This window comes from Canis lupus, chromosome 9 (assembly GCF_011100685.1).
Source record: "Canis lupus familiaris isolate Mischka breed German Shepherd chromosome 9, alternate assembly UU_Cfam_GSD_1.0, whole genome shotgun sequence".
In the NCBI taxonomy this organism is placed as follows: domain Eukaryota; kingdom Metazoa; phylum Chordata; class Mammalia; order Carnivora; family Canidae; genus Canis; species Canis lupus.
Genome location: NC_049230.1, coordinates 11,394,499 through 11,415,255, shown reverse-complemented (window position 1 = coordinate 11,415,255; position 20,757 = coordinate 11,394,499). Strand labels below are relative to the sequence as shown.

Here is a 20,757-nt window from a genome sequence, read left to right as displayed (position 1 = left end):
TATTAGAACACCACAAAGGAAAAACTTTCCATCTATACCTGGAGAAGCACATTTAAAAATACACCAAACAAAGATAGATAAACCATTAGCCAGCCTTATTAAAAAGAAGAGAGAAAAGACTCAAATTAATAAAATCATGAATGAAAAAGGAGAGACCACTACCAACACCAAGGAAATACAAACGATTTTAAAAACATATTATGAGCAGCTATACACCAATAAATTAGGCAATCTTGAAGAAATGGACGCATTTCTGGAAAACCACAAACTACCAAAACTGGGACAGGAAGAAATAGAAAACCTGAACAGGCCAATAACCAGGGAGGAAATTGAAGCAGTCATCAAAAACCTCCCAAGACACCAAAGGCCAGGGCCAGATGGCTTCCCTGGGAGAATTCTATCAAACATTTAAAGAAGAAACCGTACCTATTCTACTAAAGCTGTTCAGAAAGATAGAAAGAGATGGAATACTTCCAAACTTGTTCTATGAGGTCAGCATCACCTAGATTCCAAAACCAGACAAAGACCCCACCAAAAAGGAGAATTATAGACCAATATCCTTGATGAACATGGACGCAAAAATTCTCAACAAGATACTAGCCAATAGGATACAACAATACATTAAGAAGATTATTCACCATGACCAAGTGGGATTTATCCCCAGGGTGCAAGGCTGGTTCAACACTTGTAAAACAATCAATGTGATTCATCATATCAGCAAGAGAAAAAACAAGAACCATATGATCCTCTCAATAGATTTTTTTCTCAATAGAGAAAGTATTTGACAAAATACAGCATCCATTCTTGATCAAAACTCTTCAGAGTGTAGTTAGTGATAGAGGGAACATTCCTCAACATCTTAAAAGCCATCTACGAAAAGCCAACAGTGAATATCATTCTCAATGGAGAAACACTGGGAGCCTTTCACCTAAGATCAGGAACAAGACAGGGATGTCCACTCTCACCACTGCTATTCAACATAGTACTGGAAGTCCTAGCCTTAGCAATAAGACAACAAAAAGACATTAAAGGCATTCAAATTGGCAAGGAAGGAGTCAAACTCTCCCTCTTCGCAGGTGACATGATACTGTACATAGAAAACCCAAAGACTCCACCCCAAGATTGCTAGAACTCATATAGCAATTTGGCAGTGTGGCAGGATACAAAATGCCCAGAAGTCAGTGGCATTTCTATACACTAACAATGAGACTGAAGAAAGAGAAATTAAGGGGTCAATCCCATTTACAATTGCACCCAAAAGCATAAGATACCTAGAAATAAACCTAACCAAAGAGATAAAGGATCTATACCCTAAAAACTACAGAACACTTCTGAAAGAAATTGAGGAAGACACAAAGAGATGGAAAAATATTCCATGCTCATGGATTGGAAGAATTAAGATTGTGAAAATATCAATGTTACCCAGGGCAATTTACACTTTTAATGCAATCCCTATCAAAATACCATTGACTTTCTTCAGAGATTTGGAACAAATTGTTTTAAGATTTGTGTGGAATCAGAAAAGACCCCGAATAGCCAGGGAAATATTAAGAAAACCATAGCTGGGGGCATCACAATGCCAGATTTCAGGTTGTACTATAAAGCTGTGGTCATCAAGACAGTGTGGTACTGGCACAAAAACAGACACATAGATCAATGGAACAGAATAGAGAATCCAGAAGTGGACCCTCAACTTTATGATCAACTAGTATTCGACAAAGGAGGAAAGACTATCCACTGGAAGAAAGACAGTCTCTTCAATAAATGGTGCTGGGAAAATTGAACATCCACATGCAGAAGAATGAAACTAGACCACTCCCTTGCACCATACACAAAGATAAACTCAAAATGGATGAAAGATCTAAATGTGAGACAAGAGTCCATCAAACTCCTAGAGGAGAATACAGGCAACACCCTTTTTGAACCTGGCCACAGTAACTTCTTGCAAGATACATCCATGAAGGCAAGCGAAACAAAAGCAAAAATGAACTATTGGGATTTCATCAAGATAAGAAACTTCTGCACAGCAAAAGAAACAGTCAACAAAACTAAAAGACAACCTACAGAATGGGAGAAGATATTTGCAAATGACCTATCAGATACAGGGCTAGTTTCCAAGATCTATAAAGAACTTATTAAACTCAACAGCAAAGAAACAAACAATCCAATCATGAAATGGGCAAAAGACATGAAGAGAAATCTCACAGAGGAAGACATAGACATGGCCAACAAGCACATGGGAAAATGCTCCGCATCCCTGGCCATCAGGGAAATACAAATCAAAACCACAATGAGATCCCACCTCACACCAATGAGAATGGGGAAAATTAACAAGACAGGAAACAACACATGTTGGAGAGGATGTGGAGAAAGGGGAACCCTCTTACACTGTTGGTGGGAATGTGAACTGGTGCAGCCACTCTGGAAAACTGTTTGGAGGTTCCTCAAAGAGTTAAAAATCGATCTGCCCTATGATCCAGCAATTGCACTGCTGGAGATTTACCCAAATATACAGATGCAGTGAAATGCCGGGACACCTGCACCCCGATGTTTCTAGCAGCAATGTCCACAATAGCCAAACTGTGGAAGGAGCCTCGGTGTCCATTGAAAGATGAATGGATAAAGAAGATGTGGTCTATGTATACAATGGAATATTCCTCAGCCATTAGAAACGACAAATACCCACCATTTGCTTCGACATAGATGGAACTGGAGGGTATTATGCTGAGTGACATAAGTCAATCGGAGAAGGACAAACATTATATGGTCTCATTCATTTGGGGAATATAAAAATTAGTGAAAGGGAATAAAAGGAAAAGGAGAAAAAATGAGTGGGAAATATCAGAAAGGGAGACAGAACATGAGAGACTCCTAATTCTGGGAAATGAACTAGGGGTAGTAGAAAGGGAGGTGGGTGGGGGGTGGTGACTGGATGACGGGCACTGAGGGGGGCACTTGATGGGATGAGCACTGGGTGTTATTCTATATGTTGGCAAATTAAACACCAATAAAAAATAAATTAAAAAAATAAAAATAAAAATACACCAAACCTCGTAAGCTTTCAAGACTCTTTGCCTCACTTGATTTTTCAGAGGTTCTACTGTTCAGGATACACCAGCTTGCTAAATTCTTAATTTTCCCTCACTGAAATAATTCACAGACCATTGTGTAACACATTACTGAAACTTGGACTCTCTTTATAAAGTACAGAGACATGAACTTCAAACAGAAGTTACTCTAATGCCTGCAAATTTTAAAATGTAGTATTGACCATTTTTATTTTGAAGTCCCTAGATTTCTTCAAAAATAACAATTTTTCTAGTTTAGTCCAAAGTATTTAATGCAAGGCATCAAAACCCCCAAATGAAGAAATCCACTGTCTTTAATTCATTTTTTACTTGGCTCCAAGATGATAAAATTACCAAGCAGTTGGTTTATTTTATTTTATTTTTAAAATTTATTTATTAATGAGAGACACAGAGAGAGGGGGGGGGGCAGAGACGCAGGCAGAGGGAAAAGTAGTCTCCATGCAGGGAGCCAGATGTGGGACTCGATCCCGGGTCTCCAGGATCAGGCCCTGGGCCGAAGGCGGCACTAAACTGCTGAGCCACCCGGGCTGCCCCAAGCAGTTGGTTTAAAGACATATAATGCAAGGGGGTGATTTAGAAAATGCCTAGAGATATTTTTGATTGTCACACTCAGGTGGAGATTGCTACTGGCATCTAGTGGGTAGAGACCAGGATTGCCATTGAATATTCTACAATATATAGTACAGCCTCTCCTTTCTCCCTTCCCCAACAAAGAATTGTCTGGTACAAAGTATCAACAGTGCCACTGTTGAGAAAAGCACATCTAGTATGAGAAAAATAAACCCCATATCATTAAAATTATTTATTCATCATCACTGCAATATTTTCATTTATTAAGCCCTTAGAATAAATTATTCTTACTTTCTACTTCAAATACTCCAAAAATTCACTCAATATAACTTTGTATTTCTAAGTTAGGTTATCCTTTCTTGTTTTTTTTTACAATACAACAAAGGGTAGACTCATCCAAAGGCATTATGTCTTGGGTTGGAAGTTACTGTTATTGGGCTATACTTTGAGGATGGTGTGGCACAGATGGGTTGAAAGTGAAGAAACGGTCACACTTGTAGAGCTGATGCAGGCAAGGATTGGGGACAGGCAGCTTAGAATAGTTCAAAGGTCTATGGCAATTGCATCAGTGTGGTCCAATCAAGAAATATTTACTTCAGGGTTTTTCCCCACCCCTTTCCTGGCACCTGTGTTAGTTAACATAATATTGACTGTCTGTTGTAACAAACAATCCCACAATGTCTGTAATCTTAGTAGCTTGATACCACTTTGTCAAAGGAGTTTCATTTTTTGGTTTTGTGTTGGTGTATAGGTGTGTGTTTCATGGTTCCATCCTGAATAGTCCAGGTTACTCTGTAGGGAAGCTCATCTCCAAATGGGGACTCCCAGGACAGGTGCCAGAAAATGTGGTTTCTGGTGACGTCCCTTTTTCTGGCTTCCAGATAGCCACCTCACCGTGTCCTCATGTGATCTATTCCCTGTGAATGCATAGAGGGATGTGGTGTCTGTCCCCTTTTTTGTAAAGATACCAGTGCTATTGGATTAAGGCCTCAATATTATGACCTCATTGAACCTTATTATCTCCTTAAAGGTTTGATCTCTCTCCAAATACAGCCACACTGGAGTTCAGAGCTTTAACATAGGAATTTTGGGGGAATACAATTCAGTCCATAACAGCTAACAACAATAATAGTAGCAAGAACAACAAAAAACTCACCTAAATAAGAGTATACAAGTATATTGCACTGATTTTAAGGTGTTTACAGGATCATCAGTTGGAGAGGTCATAACATACATAAACAATGAGAAATTAAAGTCTGCATAAGAATAGATCCTTGCAGCACAAGAAAACATATAAAATGAGAAATATATTTTAAAATTGTAAGATACGTCATTTTTAATTGATTACTCAAATTCTTGCTGAAATTACTTATTTTAACAGGTTTCAAATTGCCTTTATAATCACGACAGACAAAACATAGACTGTACAATATTAAAATGTGAAAAAAAAGACAGAAAAGAAAAAGTTGTGTATCACAAATAAGCAAACAAATCAAAACAAAACAAAACAAAACAAAAACCAAAAACCAAAAACCAAACAAACCTTGAATTACAGAAAGCAAATATTTGTGATGAGCGCCGGGTGTTGTACGGAAGTGTGTGTCATTGTATTGGACACATGAAGTAATATGACACTATATGTTGACTAACTGGGATTTATTTTTTTAATTTTTTAATTTTTTTTTACTAACTGGGATTTAAATAAAAACTTCAAAAAAAGAAAAGCAACTACTGTGCTGCTGCAATCAAGGCCTCCTATTCCCCTAAAACCAGGATTAGGTCTTAACTTTATACTTATGCACTTAATTCAACGGGATAAGGAAAGAGTCAATATTTTAATGTTCAGAAAAAGAAAATTAGAGAATGTCTGTATCATCTTCAGAAACCCAAACATTCTATAATAAATGCATTTTTTATTTACTACTGTATGACATGCGGGATTTAGTTGCCCGTACAGAGGCCCCATGGTCCACTGTCGTGACTGTTCTCACTGACTTTACTCCTTAGTCCTTGCAGGTGTCGTATTATTGAGAAAAAAGGTGACATGGGTATCAGAAGCATTTTGTATCATATCTGAGATAAGATATATTTATGACAGAAAATATTGTCTTTAAAAAGAGGCATAAGATTCAAAAGAAACAGAGTATTTGGGGCTTCCAGGGTCTCTTTGTGGGAGGAGCTTGGGGCTTCAAGGGTCTTCCTGTGGGAGGAGCTTCCACTTGACTGAAGGGTCAAGTTCTTCATCAAAGTCATCCAGCTCCTGCTCCTTGGAGAGCTCCAGGAAAACCTGACAGGGGCAAGACAGAGAGAGACAGGGATGTCACGCTGCCCCCTCTTGCTGGCAAGTGAGTGCAAAGCGCATGCACATGTTGTACATGAATGTTCCACGGATGACACAGGGTCCCTACCGCTGACCCACCTGCTCCAGGGTGGACTGGGAGAGGCTGTACTCCTCCAAATCGAAGCTCTGTTTAACTGCAGAAGGACAGACATACGTTAGGAGTTCATCTATTTTTTTTTTAAACTTGGAGAGTTTTACCAAGTGATATACAAAACATACAAACAGATTTTAACTATAAAAGATAAGGTAATAAGTATTCTCAGACTAACTATGGAAAGACATGTGCTGGCTTGGGCAGCGCCCATACTAAATACGGAAAGGTAAATTCTCCATGTGGTCTTGTAACAGGATGGAAATTCTCTCCGTTGTCTTGGAGTTTAGGGAGGGGCACACAAGAGGAAAGCAGTGTGAGGTTCCAGACCACCTATGCAGGGTCAGTGGGGAGACAGTTCCCTCTGCGCTAGAACACTAGCATGTCCCCCTCCACATCTGCCTTCACTCTGCTCTGCTCGGCTCTTTGCTCCACTGGCTGACTTAAGAAGCTTTTTCTGATGGTTTCCACCAGTGAGCTCATGAGGAGGGACAGAGCAGAGGGAGGTCAAGGCCTTTATGCCTTCCTGCCCACCCTGACATCAGCTTTGTCCCTTGATTGAAAGTCACTTCTTCTCACAGGGTCGCAGATTCTACATGATTCTGCTCCCGGGTTCTAACCACTGCATCCTCTCTTAATCCCTTTGGACCTAAGAATAGCAACACTTCTGCTGTTTCTAGTCTTGGGTGATCACACTGCTCCTTGCCCCTTTGCAAACGGTCCCTGCATAAACCAAACTTGGTTGAATTATCCTACTTTCCGTTTACCATTTATTATCAATGTGGACTGTGATTAAGACCCCAAACATGCAGATCCATAAAAGGAAGAAAATAATGAACAGAGAGGTTTCTTGTGGGCAATTATCAGATTGCTTTTCCTTTCTCCTCTCTGTGGCCAGAGGAATTGGTGGGATTGGCCTGCAATCTGGGGAAATGGGATTGTGTCCTTGACTCATGTCTTGGAACACATAAAAAATTATGGACGGTGATGGCTCTGTACTTTCAGAGTTTGGAGAGGCAAAGACGCTGGATCCAACAGGAGGTACTCTAAGAGATCTCTTGGAAAGGTATGGGGATTCCAAGAAGTGGCCCAGGGGCTGCAAGAGACCAAGAGACCAAGAGAAGAAGACATCACCCACCCCAGAGTGAAAGCTGTAGTCAGAAGTTACAGATGGGAGGGGAGAGGGAGTCTTCAAGGATTTCATCTCTGCACAGGAGGCCCTGATGCCATAGTATGGCTCTAATGATCAAATCTAGCTTAGCTGTCAAATTTTCTCTTTTTCTCTCCCCTTACACTCCATACTGGGGAGGCTCAAAACATCAGCATATGCACAGAGAAGGGTATGAGATAAGAAGGAAGATAAAACCATCCCTCTGGCCTCCTTAGATCCAAGTTTCCAGATATTAAGCAACTCTGACCTGGAGTGAGCACACGAGGCCAGAGTTCTGTTGCAGGTTGCAATACCCTAAAGTGATCTGATGCTATGGGAGCATGAGTCTAAGGAATGGTCAAAGGAATGTTCATGGGACATGTGTTGTGCTTGTACACTGCTGAGCCTACTTAATAAAGGCATTATCACTGAGAATGTAACTGTGTCTAATTTAACATTTGGAGGGGGGAAAAGAATTGCTAAGTTATATTTCCAACAACAGTGGGGCAGAAAACTGTGATAACAGAAAGCAGAACTTTAGTTTTAGCAAGTGAAACACAACAGAAGGAATCTGAATGGGAGGGAACATGTTTAAAAGCAGAAACATTAGAAGGCTGGATTGGCAGAGTTAATATTGTGAAAATGTCAATGTTACTCAGGGCAATTTACACATTTAATGCAATCCCTATCAAAATACCATGGACTTTCTTCAGAGAGTTAGAACAAATTATTTTAAGATTTGTGTGGAATCAGAAAAGACCCCGAATAGCCAGGGGAATATTGAAAAAGAAAACCAGAGCCAGGGGCATCACAATGCCGGATTTCAGGTTGTACTATAAAGCTGTGGTCATCAAGACAGTGTGGTACTGGCACAAAAACAGACACATAGATCAGTGGAACAGAATAGAGAACCCAGAAATGGGTCCTCAACTCTATGGTCAACTGATAGTCGACAAAGCAGGAAAGACTACCCACTGGAAAAAGGACAGTCTCTTCAATAAATGGTGCTGGGAAAATTGGACAGCCACGTGCAGAAGAATGAAACTAGACCACTCCCTTGCACCATACACAAAGATAAACTCAAAATGGATGAAAGATCTAAATGTCAGACAAGAGTCCATCAAAATCCTAGAGGAGAACACAGGCAACACCTATTTTGATCTCGGCCACAGTAACCTCTTGCAAGATACATCCATGAAGGTAAAAGAAACAAAAGCAAAAATGAACTATTGGGACTTCATCAAGATAAGAAGCTTTTGCACAGCAAAGGATACAGTCAACAAAACTCAAAGACAACCTACAGAATGGGAGAAGATATTTGCAAATGACTTATCAGATAAAGGGCTAGTTTCCAAGATCCATAAAGAACTTATTAAACTCAACACCAAAGAAACAAACAATCCAATCATGAAATGGGCAAAAGACATGAACAGAAATCTCACAGAGGAAGACATAGACATGGCCAACATGCACATGAGAAAATGCTCTGCATCACTTGCCATCAGGGAAATACAAATCAAAACCACAATGAGATCCCACCTCATACCAGTGAGAATGGGGCAAATTAACAAGACAGGAAACAACACATGTTGGAGAGGATGTGGAGAAAGGGGAACCCTCCTGCACTGTTGGTGGGAATGTGAACTGGTGCAGCCACTCTGGAAAACTGTGTGGAGGTTCCTCAAAGAGTTAAAAATCGATCTGCCCTATGATCCAGCAATTGCACTGCTGGGGATTTACCCCAAAGATGCAGATGCAATGAAACACCGGGACACCTGCACCCCGATGTTTCTAGCAGCAATGTCCACAATAGCCAAACTGTGGAAGGAGCCTCGGTGTCCACCGAAAGATGAATGGATAAAGGAGATGTGGTCTATGTATACAATGGAATATTACTCAGCCATTAGAAATTATAAATACCCACCATTTGCTTCAACGTGGATGGAACTGGAGGGTATTATGCTGAGTGAAATAAGTCAATCGGAGAAGGACAAACATTATATGGTCTTATTCATTTGGGGAATATAAAAAATAGTGAAAGGGAATAGAAGGGAAGGGAGAAGAAATGGGTAGGAAATATCAGAAAGGGAGACAGAACATCAAGACTCCTAACTCTGGGAAACGAACTAGGGGTGGTGGAAGGGGAGGAGGGCGGGGGTGGGGGTGAGTGGGTGACGGGCACTGAGGGGGGCACTTGATTGGATGAGCACTGGGTGTTGTTCTGTATGTTGGCAAATTGAACACCAATAAAAAATAAATTTATTATTAAAAAAAAAAAAGAAGGCTCTTAAGAAAAGACTCCCCTGTACATTAGGGAGGCAGCCTTCCTGGAACATCTCCCTCCCTTCTCCTAACTGTTTGTAAAACACTTCATGCTGATCCGAGTCTGTTGTAGGAATGCTTCTCCCTAGGGTGATGCAAAATTGGTCACTAGGCCAGGATGGCCACGGTGAGAAATGGCCCATAGAGCAAAGGTGACCGGCAGAAGGAAGAAGTGAAAAGAAGCTATCTCCGGCAATTGTAACCTTGTCTCAAGGAGAAAAATTTCTCTAAGAACTAGAATGTCTGGGGCTTCTAATGACTGACAGGTGAAAGTAAGAAAGCACAGGTGAAGAAGAGGGGGAGAGGGACTCTTGGGTGACTCAGATGGTTGAGTATCTGACTCGTGATTTTAGCTTAGGTCTTGATCTAAGGGTCATGAGTTCAAGCTCCATGGTGGGCCCACACTGGGCGTGGAGTAGGCTCCACACGCCCAGTGTGGAGCCCACTTAATAAAAAGAAAAAGAGGGGAGTGTGTGCAGCGTTTTATCAGATGTCATACACTGGTATATGTGGTGATAGGTAGAATCAGAGCCCATGATAGATCGATGCAGTACATAAAGATCACAGTCCAAGAGTTTGGAAAAGAGTTATGTCTTAGCCCACTCCCATAGAGAGGGACCTCCTCATCAACATCTAATGCTATCTAAGAGTACAAACAGGCTAAAAAAATTTTTTTTGGGGATCCCTGGGTGGCGCAGCGGTTTGGCGCCTGCCTTTGGCCCAGGGCGCGATCCTGGAGACCCGGGATCGAATCCCACGTCGGGCTCCCGGTGCATGGAGCCTGCTTCTCCCTCTGCCTGTGTCTCTGCCTCTCTCTCTCTCTCTGTGTGACTATCAAATAAAAATTTAAAAAAAAAATTTTTTTTGGTATGAATCTGTGGACACTCCAGTCACAAACGCCAAAGGTCTCTTCCTTCTAGAGCCTCATTCAATTAGGACAGGATTTCCCACCCTTGCCACAAAGGACATTTTGGTCTGATGCGTCTATGCTGTGAGAGGGAGCTGACCTGTGTGCATTGCAGGATGTTTGGCATCATCCTTGGCCTTAACCCACAAGATACCAGTCGTACCCCCCTCCCCAACTTCCAGCCTTAGTTACGACAACCAAAGATATCCACAGACATCACCAAATCACTTGTGGTTGAGAAGCACTGGATTAAAAGTCTTAATACTTTATTTCTGGTATAATGGCACAATTTCATGTCCGTGTACCTCTTATACTGGTTTAATGCAAGATTTGAATTTCTCTGTTTCTTGGAGTCCTTATCTCTAAACAGTGAATCTTACCTATCTCTAATTTGAAGAAAGCCTGTGATAAGGGTCGCACGTCCTCAACAGGCAACTTATAGACCATCAGGGAGGAGTACCTATGAGGAATAGAGAGTGAGGCTGAGCTCCAGGTTGCAAGAAGACAACCACTGATGGATGTGCATCTAAAAAGCAGCAACAGGGACTCCTGGGTGGCTCAGTGGTTGGGCATCTGCCTTTAGCTCAGGTCGTGATCCTGGGGTCCTGGGATTCAGTCCCACATCGGGGGCCCTGCAAGGAGCCTGCTTCTCCCTCTGCCTATGTCTCTGCCTCTCTCTCTCTGGTGTCTCTCATGAATAAATAAATAAAATCTTTTTAAAAATAAAATAAAATAAAAAATAAGCAGCAGCAACAATATCGCCAACAATTTATTTCAATGCATAGACACATGCATTGCAATGGACAGAGGTAGTGAATGTTCTTTAACCAATAAGAAGTCATTTTACTGAAGAAGAAGCATGAGGAGGCTCTCAGAGCTAAGCTCCTTTTTGGTCTCAGGAGGAATGAGACACAGAGGAAACCCCCAGAGCCTGCACCCCAGGATTACTTATTATCCTTCTTCCTTAGTGAGAAGAGAATAGCATTTAAGACAAAAGCACTAGGTTTGCCTCCTGCCTCTGCTGCTAGGGTTTGGTGTGGTCTAACCGACCTGAGCCTCAAGTGCCATTATCAATAATAATAAAAGTGCTAAGAGCCTCCACTCACTGAGCATTGACTGATGCCTGGTCTTGGTTTTAGACTAGTGATCGTATTTAATGGGGATGGTTTTACCCTCTAGAAGGGATCCCGATGACCTCGGTCCTTGCACACGTTAGGACCTGGCCCATGAGCGAGCAGCCAGGAATGCAAATTCCCTTACAACAATCAGCTTCCAAATCAGTACTTTGCTCTCTCATTTCCCTCCCATGGAAGGAAATTCCCTTGGAATCGGGCCTTCCTCTAATAATTAAAATACTCACAATTACCATAATTTCTCTAATAATTAAAATACAATTACCATAGAGTTAAAAAACCCAAAAAGAATGATCAAGTAAGGCTTTTATTTCTCTTCACAATAATAGAAAACGGAATAATAGAAGACACAAAAACCAACACCTGGGCCTACCTTTCCTGCCGGGCAGCTTGAGGGAAAAGTCTCAGAATTTCACAGTGGAGGGGCTCCACCTGGGTGGGGGTCTTCACCTTCATCTCCAGCAGATAATCTTTGCCAAATCTGCTTTTCAGATGTTGGATAGAACCAATACATCTGGAGGGAGGAGGAGGAGGAAGTTAAGCAAGAGAAGGGAAAGATAAATCTATGCCTGGTGATTTTCAGCCTCCAGAGAGAGGCCAGGGCCATGCAGAGGGGAAGCAACCAGCCACTTCAGCTGGGGACAGTGATAACACCATGTGGGGAAATGTCTTCTGCTCCTGGCCCACGGAGGCCCAAGGGTGGGCAGGGATGGGCACCCACCTCAGCCTTCCCGACACCATGATGGCCACGCGGTCACACACGGCCTCGGCCTCTGCCATGTAGTGGGTGGTCAGGAGGGCGCCCCTCTCCGTGTTCCCAAAGGTGGCCCGGATCGTCTGCCTACATTAGGTCATGGGCAATGTTAGCTAGCTGGAACGCTCAAGGTAAGAGGACAAGACTTTCAAGCATGTTTCACTGGCAAACATGCAACAACTAGTGAATTCAGATTAGACAAAGAAAGGATTTTTGAAGGCACGGCAGTCATGTCAATATCCCAACTATTGGGCAGAGTGTTGAATTCAGAACATGGCTGGGGCTGAATGTAGAGGATGATATTGGGTAAAAGGGTATTTAGAAATGCTGAATTCCAAGGATATGTATGAGAGGGCAATGGGAAGAAAGATGGAAAAGGAGAAGCACTTATTTAAAAGCATGAAAGTAATGATAAAGTACAAAACAGCAGATTTCAGAATCCTAAGAACTTGGGATTTTTTTTCCTCTATAAGAACCACATTATCAGGTCATGCTGTAGGAATTGAAACTGAGTAAGAGATGGATGTGGTTGACTATAAAAAAAGGCCATGCATATCCGGAAGACCTATGATGAAAAACAAGATTCTCAAAGTATTAGGGTGTTAGAATTCTCTTTTTCTTCTTAATAAAAATTGGCTGTGATGGAGAGTCAGATTTTTCCCCCTTATTTCATTTCCTGATAACGTGTTGTCTTTTGCCTTATAAACAATGATTTTGAAGACCAGTTGTTATAGGACTAATCAGTTCACTTAAGTTTATTCATGACACCTCCTCACCACATTTGCTGCTGCCCCTCGGGGTCCATGCCCGTGGATGGTTCGTCCAGAAGCACCACGGATGGGTTTCCCAGGATGCTCAGTGCAAAGCACAGCTGGAACGAGAGGACAGTGTGTCTGACACCGACAGGCAGGGTGCGCAGAGTAACACCGGGCCCTGTTCCTACCTTCCTCTTTATTCCCTCGGATAAGGTCTTCACGGGCAGCTTCATCTGGTCCTGCAGCTTGAGCGCATCCGCCAACCTGAAGGAAGCAGAGTGCGTCAATCCACATCATCCTCAAACTGTGGGGACTGTGAGTGGGGGATGGGCAAATCAGAACAAACACTATATCAGAAACATTTTAAAAAGAGTATTCTCAATGATCATAAAATTGAAACCACCTAGGATCCTTTATGAATCTTTCCTAGCAAATTCATATTTTTCAATGACTCCTTTCTATATGAGGGATAATCAATAAAATTTTTCTATCCAGCCTTAGTGTGCAAGAACACAACACTCAGCTGGCTTCTTGATAACCACAGGCATGAAGTCATTGGTTAGAATCTCTCCCTTCGTTAATTCTGTGTCAACATCATTCCTATCACATCACCCCCAGTAGAGAAAGGGTGTGTCTCCCCCCCAGGTACCGTGTGATGGTGACTGTAGCATCCCCTTTCTTCAGCCCTTTGATGGCAGCAAACACCTCCAGATGTTCCCTCACTGAGAGGTTGGGCCACAGCACGTTCTCCTGAGGACAGTAGCCCAAGAACCTGAGGGAGTCTCCTTCACTGTTCCCTTTCAAAATCACCTACAAAAAATTAATTCTCACATTCAGCCCAAAATTTTGTGTACATGTGTATGTGCACATCAGTGCATAATTGAGCGATGCACTCCCCCTACACACATGGCTGCCGAGAGTGCAAAGGGAAGTAAGTGATCACTTAGCTCGAGGAGAAAGATGGTAAAAACTCAACAGATCAAAAGGAAGATATTCCACATTGACATATCCCTCTATTGTATTTTAGCCTTTATTACCAAGCCCATTACGTTGGTTGAATTCAGGGCTGCTTATTTGGTTGTCCATTGTTTGACCTCCTTCATTGATCCAAGAGTTCAAAGGATTAGACACTTGTTGAGGATTCTGTGTCCTCAATGTTAAACTAGCTAAATTATAGGACCTGTTCCACAAGTTTATCACGAGCATTTAAAAGGGCAAAGATTCTCAATTAGGGACAATCTTCCTTCCAGAAGACATTTGGTAATGTCTGGAGATGTTTTTGATTGTTATACTTGGGTGCTGCTGGGATGGAATGGATAGAGGCCAGGGATGCTACCCTACATCCTATAATGCACAGGACAGTCCTTTCAAAAAAAAAAAAAAAATCCAGTCCAAAACGTTACCAGTGCCAAGCTTGAGAAAATCTGAGCTAAGGTAATAAATGAAAAGTCCTTGGCACTAGTCCAGCACAGAGCAACCAATAAGCACCACTAAATGGCATTTATTATTTTTATGAACCAGTCATTGTGCTATACGATAATATTAACAGGTAATGTGTACCAGGGCTTACCATGTGCTAGAATCTAAGCATTTATGTGTTTTGAATTATTTGATCAAATTATTTTATACAAATTACTTCATCACGTAATTTATAGTATATGTTCTGCCAAAGCGAGCACATCATCAAGTAATTTATATAGTGTTGAAGAACTCTATATGACTCAGGTCGTAGTTTTATCATTTTTGTTTCACATAGGAGAAAACTAACATGTGCATAGATTCAGAGACTTGAAGAAGGTCACACAAGCTACCCCCAGCAGTTAAAGCTGGACTCTGCCTTCAGAATCCAACCCTTGACTTCAATGCCATATTGCCTTTCCCTAATACAGAGGAAGAGAGGACTAGTTAATGTGGGCTTGCAGAGCTTTCAATCTAGAGAGAGGGATGGAAAATAAAAACAAATAGAGATATACGGGGATGAATTATAGCCCCTGCTTAAAGCTTTCAAGGCAATAAATGTGATAAAGAATAAGAAAAAGATCCAGTGTAGCTACGAGTGTAGTTAGGAAAAGTCCTTGTGGGGAGGTAAATTTCAAGGAGACGAGAAGAAGGCAACCAAGTACAAAGCTGAATGAGGAGCACTCCAGCCAATGGAAAAATAAACCCAAAGATCCTACAGAGGGACGATGACCAAAGGCCAATGTGAGTGGGAGATACGCAGAGCCCAGATCTTACAGGCCCTTTTTCTGCCATGGTAAAGATTTTGGATCAATTCTAACTGAAGGATGATAAGCAGGATAGTGACACAATCTCATCTGCGTCTTTGAAGGATTCCGCTGGTCGCTATGTGGGCAAGAGTAGAAATGGAAAGATAATTTGGAGACCTCTGTTGCAATCCACACCATGAGACAACCTCTCTTCATGGTCACTCCCTCTGCCCTCCCTCAACCTTCTGTAGCTTCTGCTCAGTCGTTCTGTCCTGTGGACCTCTGTCAATCATTTTATCCAACTTGGCCTAGGCGTACTGCCAAGTGGCATCCATATATCATTCTAGTTTTTGATTTGGAATTTAGACAATCATTATTTTTTTCTCCAATCTATGATCTCTGTTTTCTGAATAAATCCTGGATCTTGACAATTCAATTCAACAAATCGTCAGGCTACATAAGTCAACAAAAATTAAAACAAAAACAAAAACCAAACAAACAAAAAAAAACACAAAGATTTCTGACCATGAAGAAAGCTAATGTTTAGCTTCACTTAACAAAATATTTCCTGTTAATGTCATTACTTTTCATTCAATAAAGCATATGTTGTAGACAATACGTACCCTTTTCAGCACCTATTTTTGGAATTAAGGAGGAAATTTTTATTTGTTAAGGGAGAAATTTTTAATCTTCTTCATTTCAATGCACAACACAATTGATTAATACGAAAGGATCATTTATGCCTTTTTAAGATTGTCATCAAATGTTCACTGTTTAGTGCTTCATTGGGCAGCATTAATGACCATGTTTCTGTGTGTTTTACTGACCTGTCCTGCAGTTGGATTTGTGTCTCCAGTTATCATCTTAATAGTTGTACTTTTACCAGCTCCGTTGTGTCCTAAGAGCCCTATAACTTCACCTGAAAGAAATAGGTATGCTCAGAATTAGAACTTCAAATAATTTCAATAAACATAAAAGCAAATGCTATTAGAAAGCTCACTATGTGTCAAGCTCTGTGTCTAGTGCACTAATGCATTATTTCACCTATTCTTCACACACACACACACACACACACACACACCCCTAAGCATTGTTATTGACTTCATTTTATAGGCAAAGAAAGTGAAGGGTAAGGAGGGTATGTGACTTGTGCAGGGTCATCCAGCCAATAAGATGCTGAGCTAGAATTGAAACAAATCTTGCTTCCAAAGTCTGTTGCATTTAACAGACACTTCCACAAAATGTGCTGTTTGTTAGAATGGAGATTGCACCCCGGTGCCCCAGGGAGTCTGATCTGTGTACGTTCCCTGTTGGGAAATCAATCATCTTACTTCAAAAGCTACATCATCCTTCTTAACAGAAGGACTGGCTCCTTTTCTTTTCGTTCTTTCTTCTTTTTAAAAAAAATTTATTTATTTTATTTTTTGCTGTTGTTCTTTTTTTGTTTGTTTGCCTGTTTTAACAGAACGGACATAACTGTCTTTTTAGGCAAAGAAAAGAAAAACACCACTGTTTTCGTAACTGAGGCTTTTAATCACGTGCCTGCTGATGAGCTGGCTACCTCTCATGATTTCAGCAGAGGGCCCCAGATTCAGGTACTAGTCCTGCCTCCCAAAGACCTCATCTCGGGAGGTCAAGATCACTCTGCTAACAGTTAAAACTACTGCCTTGGGGATCCCTGGGTGGTGCGGCGGATTGGCGCCTGCCTTTGGCCCAGGGCGCAATCCTGGAGACCCGGGATCGAATCCCACGTCGGGCTCCCGGTGCATGGAGCCTGCTTCTCCCTCTGCCTGTGTCTCTGCCTCTCTTTCTCTCTCTCTGTGTGTGACTATCATAAATAAATAAAAATTAAAAAAAAATAAAACAACTGTCTCCAACCTTTTTTAACACAGAAAGAGACATTTCTTATGGCCACTTTTTTCTTCCTCTTAGCAAAGCAGTTTCTCTTTTTGCCTGCATATTCCTTCCGTAGACAGCTTGCAATGATGACAGGTTTCTGTAGAGACAAGTAAATAACAAGGGGGCTTTATTTTTACCTGGAAATGAGTGAGTGCTCCATACCCCCTCCAACTACATTTTTCCCTGTACAGAATCATGCCTCAGACAAGTCCTTCCCCCAGAAACTGCCATTTTCAAGTGACCTCTCCCAATCTATATTCATGCAGGGAAATAACATTTGCACCATATCGCATGATTGGTGTTTGTCCTTCCTCAGAAGATAGGAATAGAGACATCCACCAAACCAAAAAGACTGTTAAGGCACAGACTCACACATGCACACGCACACACACACACACACACACACCCCTCAGAGGGACTCTCTCCTCTTGCAGTAACCTTTTTGGCCATGCTAAAGATTTTGGATAAACAACCCTAAAAAATAACAAGCCTGTGTCTATGCAATGTGTGTGTATTTGCCTTGTTCTCCTATCCTTGTAGACATTGCATATTCACTGAAATCAAGTAATGAGCTATGTGTGGGAGGATGAAAGAAACACAAAGTGTTTTTCAAAATATTCATATGAGGATGTATCCCCCCTTTCTTGGATGAACGTTTTTAGTAGTTGTACCTCATCAAAATCTGCAAGAGTCTCAGCATTTGTGGTTCTCCTTCTTTCCCCCTCAACATCTTCACCCTCTCCTGCGGGTTCTTCTGGGTTTGGAAAAATACTGCTGCTTCTTGGAGAAATTCTAAAATCAAAACAGTGTAATAATAACAGATTTCCAGTTGAAAAACTTGTAGCCAAAATAATGAGCTTTCTGTAGACTGCTCTCAGTGATGTGGACAGATTAACCGTGAGTACAACATAATCCCCATTTTTTCACTCTACGCCATCTGCTTTGTAAACAGCCTGGTTTCCACTGATGAGTCAAACGATGTTACTCTTACATCATCCTCACTCTTTGCCTGGGTTTACTTTTCCTTGTTGATTGTGACTTTTAAAAAAAATGAATAAATAAAACAGGACACAGATTCCGAAGCACAGTTGCATGAGAAAGGCATCTAGGAACTGGAATTTTGGCAGACATTTTGGAATTCTAAAGACTTTGCAAGAACCATGGATGGAAACATTTGGAATTAGAGATGCATCCCAGATAATCCAGGACACATAATCACCAGTGAGTGAGCATCGCCCCTTCTTAGGAATTTGGGTCAGAATCACTCCTTCCCGACTGCTACCCATCCAATTTTTCCTTCATCATCCTGGATTTTCATCTCCCTCTTTCATGCCATCCCAAATTACTGCTGTCTGCTGATTTCCTAAAACATGGCTGTCTTCTTGTCACGCTCCTGCTCTACCACCTACTTCACGCTTGAACTTGATTCATATCTTGTCAGTTAGGTGAGGTTTCTAAAACATTCCTGTCTTTGTTTCCCATTAGGTAATTTGCAAAATGTTCCCTATGCTTCTTTATTCCAAAATCCTCCAAAATTTAGCTTTAATTTAAATATCCATTACCTTGCAATACAAACCTTCAAGTTCTTTTTAGCTACTTCTCAAATCTACAGGAAGGTGGCATTTATACTACCTTTTGTTCTTTTGCTCAAACTACCTTCCTGGACAGGCTACACTTACCAATTGTTTATCTTTACTTACCCATTATTTTAAAGCTTTTACCTTTCCTATATAACTTTCTTTTAGTATGTCAGTGGAATTATAGTATTCCTTAATTTTTCAGTGTCTCACATGTGCTAATGTGGCTTCCCATACTAGATTGTGAGCTCATAAAAGTATCATGAATTTTAGTAATTTCGTATACTACACGATTCCTTTAAAAAAAAAAAAAAACCCTGTGCAGTAATTTTTACTTAATTAACTTAAGAATATAACAATGTTTTTAAACAATGAATATTAAAATAGCACATGAAATTTTATTGGAATTTTCTCAACCTGAACACAGGATCTTTTCTCATTGATTTCTTCCTAAAGTTCACTTCCAGACACCGGAGAACAAAAACGAAAATGAAAAAATGAAGGTAAGGCTAAGGGGAGAAAAAGACAATCAATATTAGAAATCACCATAAAAACAACAACTTTAATATTGGAATTTATTTAAGGAGATTGATCTTATGTACAAAAATAGATCTGATAACATTTTCACCATTTTGAAAGACAATTTAATATTCAACGAAACTCTCAGCACTAGCTTCACTGCTCTTCAGAAAAGCCATAACAGACAAGACAGTGGTAAGTTGGTACCAGGACTGTTCATGCCATTGGGAGTTTGGGTCCACACTCAGTGTGTGTGTGTTGCTTCAGATATGCTTTAAAAGCTGGATTTTGTGATACCCGGGTGGCTCAGTGGTTGAGAGTCTCCCTTCGGCCCAGGGCCCTGGAGTCTCAGGATCAAGTCCCACATTGGGCATGGAGCCTGCTTCTCTCTCTGCCTGTGTCTCTGCCTTTCTCTCTCTGTGTCTCTCATGAGTAAATAAATAAGTAAATAAATAATCTTTTAAAAAAAGTTGGATTTTTAAGTGCCCAAATTAAACTTTTTAACTTAATGTTAAGCATACAAATGTGTCCCCCTCATGCAAGAACATTTAAATGGAAATGTATTCTTACTATTAGCAGTGCCAGAAACACAATTTGCTGTTCTGAAGCTCCTAAATAATCCATGGAGTCAGGAGAAATCTATAAAATGAGGAAAAGTATATTTAGATGAACCTTTTTCTGTTTGTAAATCTCACCTCATGTAAGATAAATTAATGTCCATTAAATGACCTTGCCAGCGTTCTCTCTTGTGTGCATCAGGTAAAAGTCAATTTCTGACTGCCCTGTGGGTCTTCCGCGCTTTCAAAGTCACCTAGTGACTATGCTTGACTAGAGGCTCAGATGCTTTTATACTTAACACTGTGAGTCAGCAGATTCACCCTGCTAGGAGAATCCCGGGTGGTGCTGGAAGGACCCATCAAAGCCATGGGCAAGATCTGTCTTAAGACAAACCTTCACCCCTAACTTTTACCTGTCTTTCTCTCTACATCTGTGCTCCTTCCTCAAGAGCCCTGGAACCATTACATTGCTCTGTCCCCTGCTCCGCCCACTCTTAAGAATAATCATGACAAAGACAAAGATCTTCACCTGGAGTTTTGCAGTTTTCATTAGATTTACAATAGATGCATAATATCCATAATATCCATCCATAATGCATAAATGCATGATTTTCGTTAGATACACAAAACATCTTAAAGCATCTCTCAACTCTTTAGTAAATAAAGAGTAAAGAGCCAATTTTATTTCCTGAGCTATATTTCCCAGGACTTTCTTCTGAGCAATCTTAGGCTGATATGGTAAACTCTATCACATTTGTCCACCATCTAGAAAAGATGATTATGTTTTTGCATTGAATGGTTTGCCGGGACCCGGACCTTATTTTAAATGATCTTGTTCTCCTATGTGCCTCAGTCACCCACTTCCAAATACAGTACCACATCCAAA

General features: G+C 41.0%; 1 protein-coding gene across 2 annotated transcripts in view; it reads right to left on the bottom strand.

Moving 5' to 3' along the window:
• Positions 1-4,021: 4,021 nt before the first annotated feature.
• The window catches only part of ABCA9 (ATP binding cassette subfamily A member 9), a 59,043-nt gene continuing 42,307 nt past the window's right edge, over positions 4,022-20,757 (bottom strand). For both annotated transcript variants that reach the window (XM_038546751.1, XM_038546752.1), the window contains exons 28-40: positions 19,885-19,953; positions 19,213-19,304; positions 17,890-18,010; positions 17,198-17,315; positions 16,147-16,238; positions 13,762-13,922; positions 13,301-13,376; positions 13,134-13,228; positions 12,325-12,444; positions 11,977-12,117; positions 10,851-10,930; positions 6,079-6,134; positions 4,022-5,946 (exon numbers count right to left, since the gene is read on the bottom strand). In XM_038546751.1, the coding sequence (XP_038402679.1) occupies positions 5,848-5,946; positions 6,079-6,134; positions 10,851-10,930; positions 11,977-12,117; positions 12,325-12,444; positions 13,134-13,228; positions 13,301-13,376; positions 13,762-13,922; positions 16,147-16,238; positions 17,198-17,315; positions 17,890-18,010; positions 19,213-19,304; positions 19,885-19,953 (1,320 nt within the window). In that variant the 3' untranslated portion in view covers positions 4,022-5,847. The remainder of the gene's footprint in view (positions 5,947-6,078; positions 6,135-10,850; positions 10,931-11,976; positions 12,118-12,324; positions 12,445-13,133; positions 13,229-13,300; positions 13,377-13,761; positions 13,923-16,146; positions 16,239-17,197; positions 17,316-17,889; positions 18,011-19,212; positions 19,305-19,884; positions 19,954-20,757) is intronic.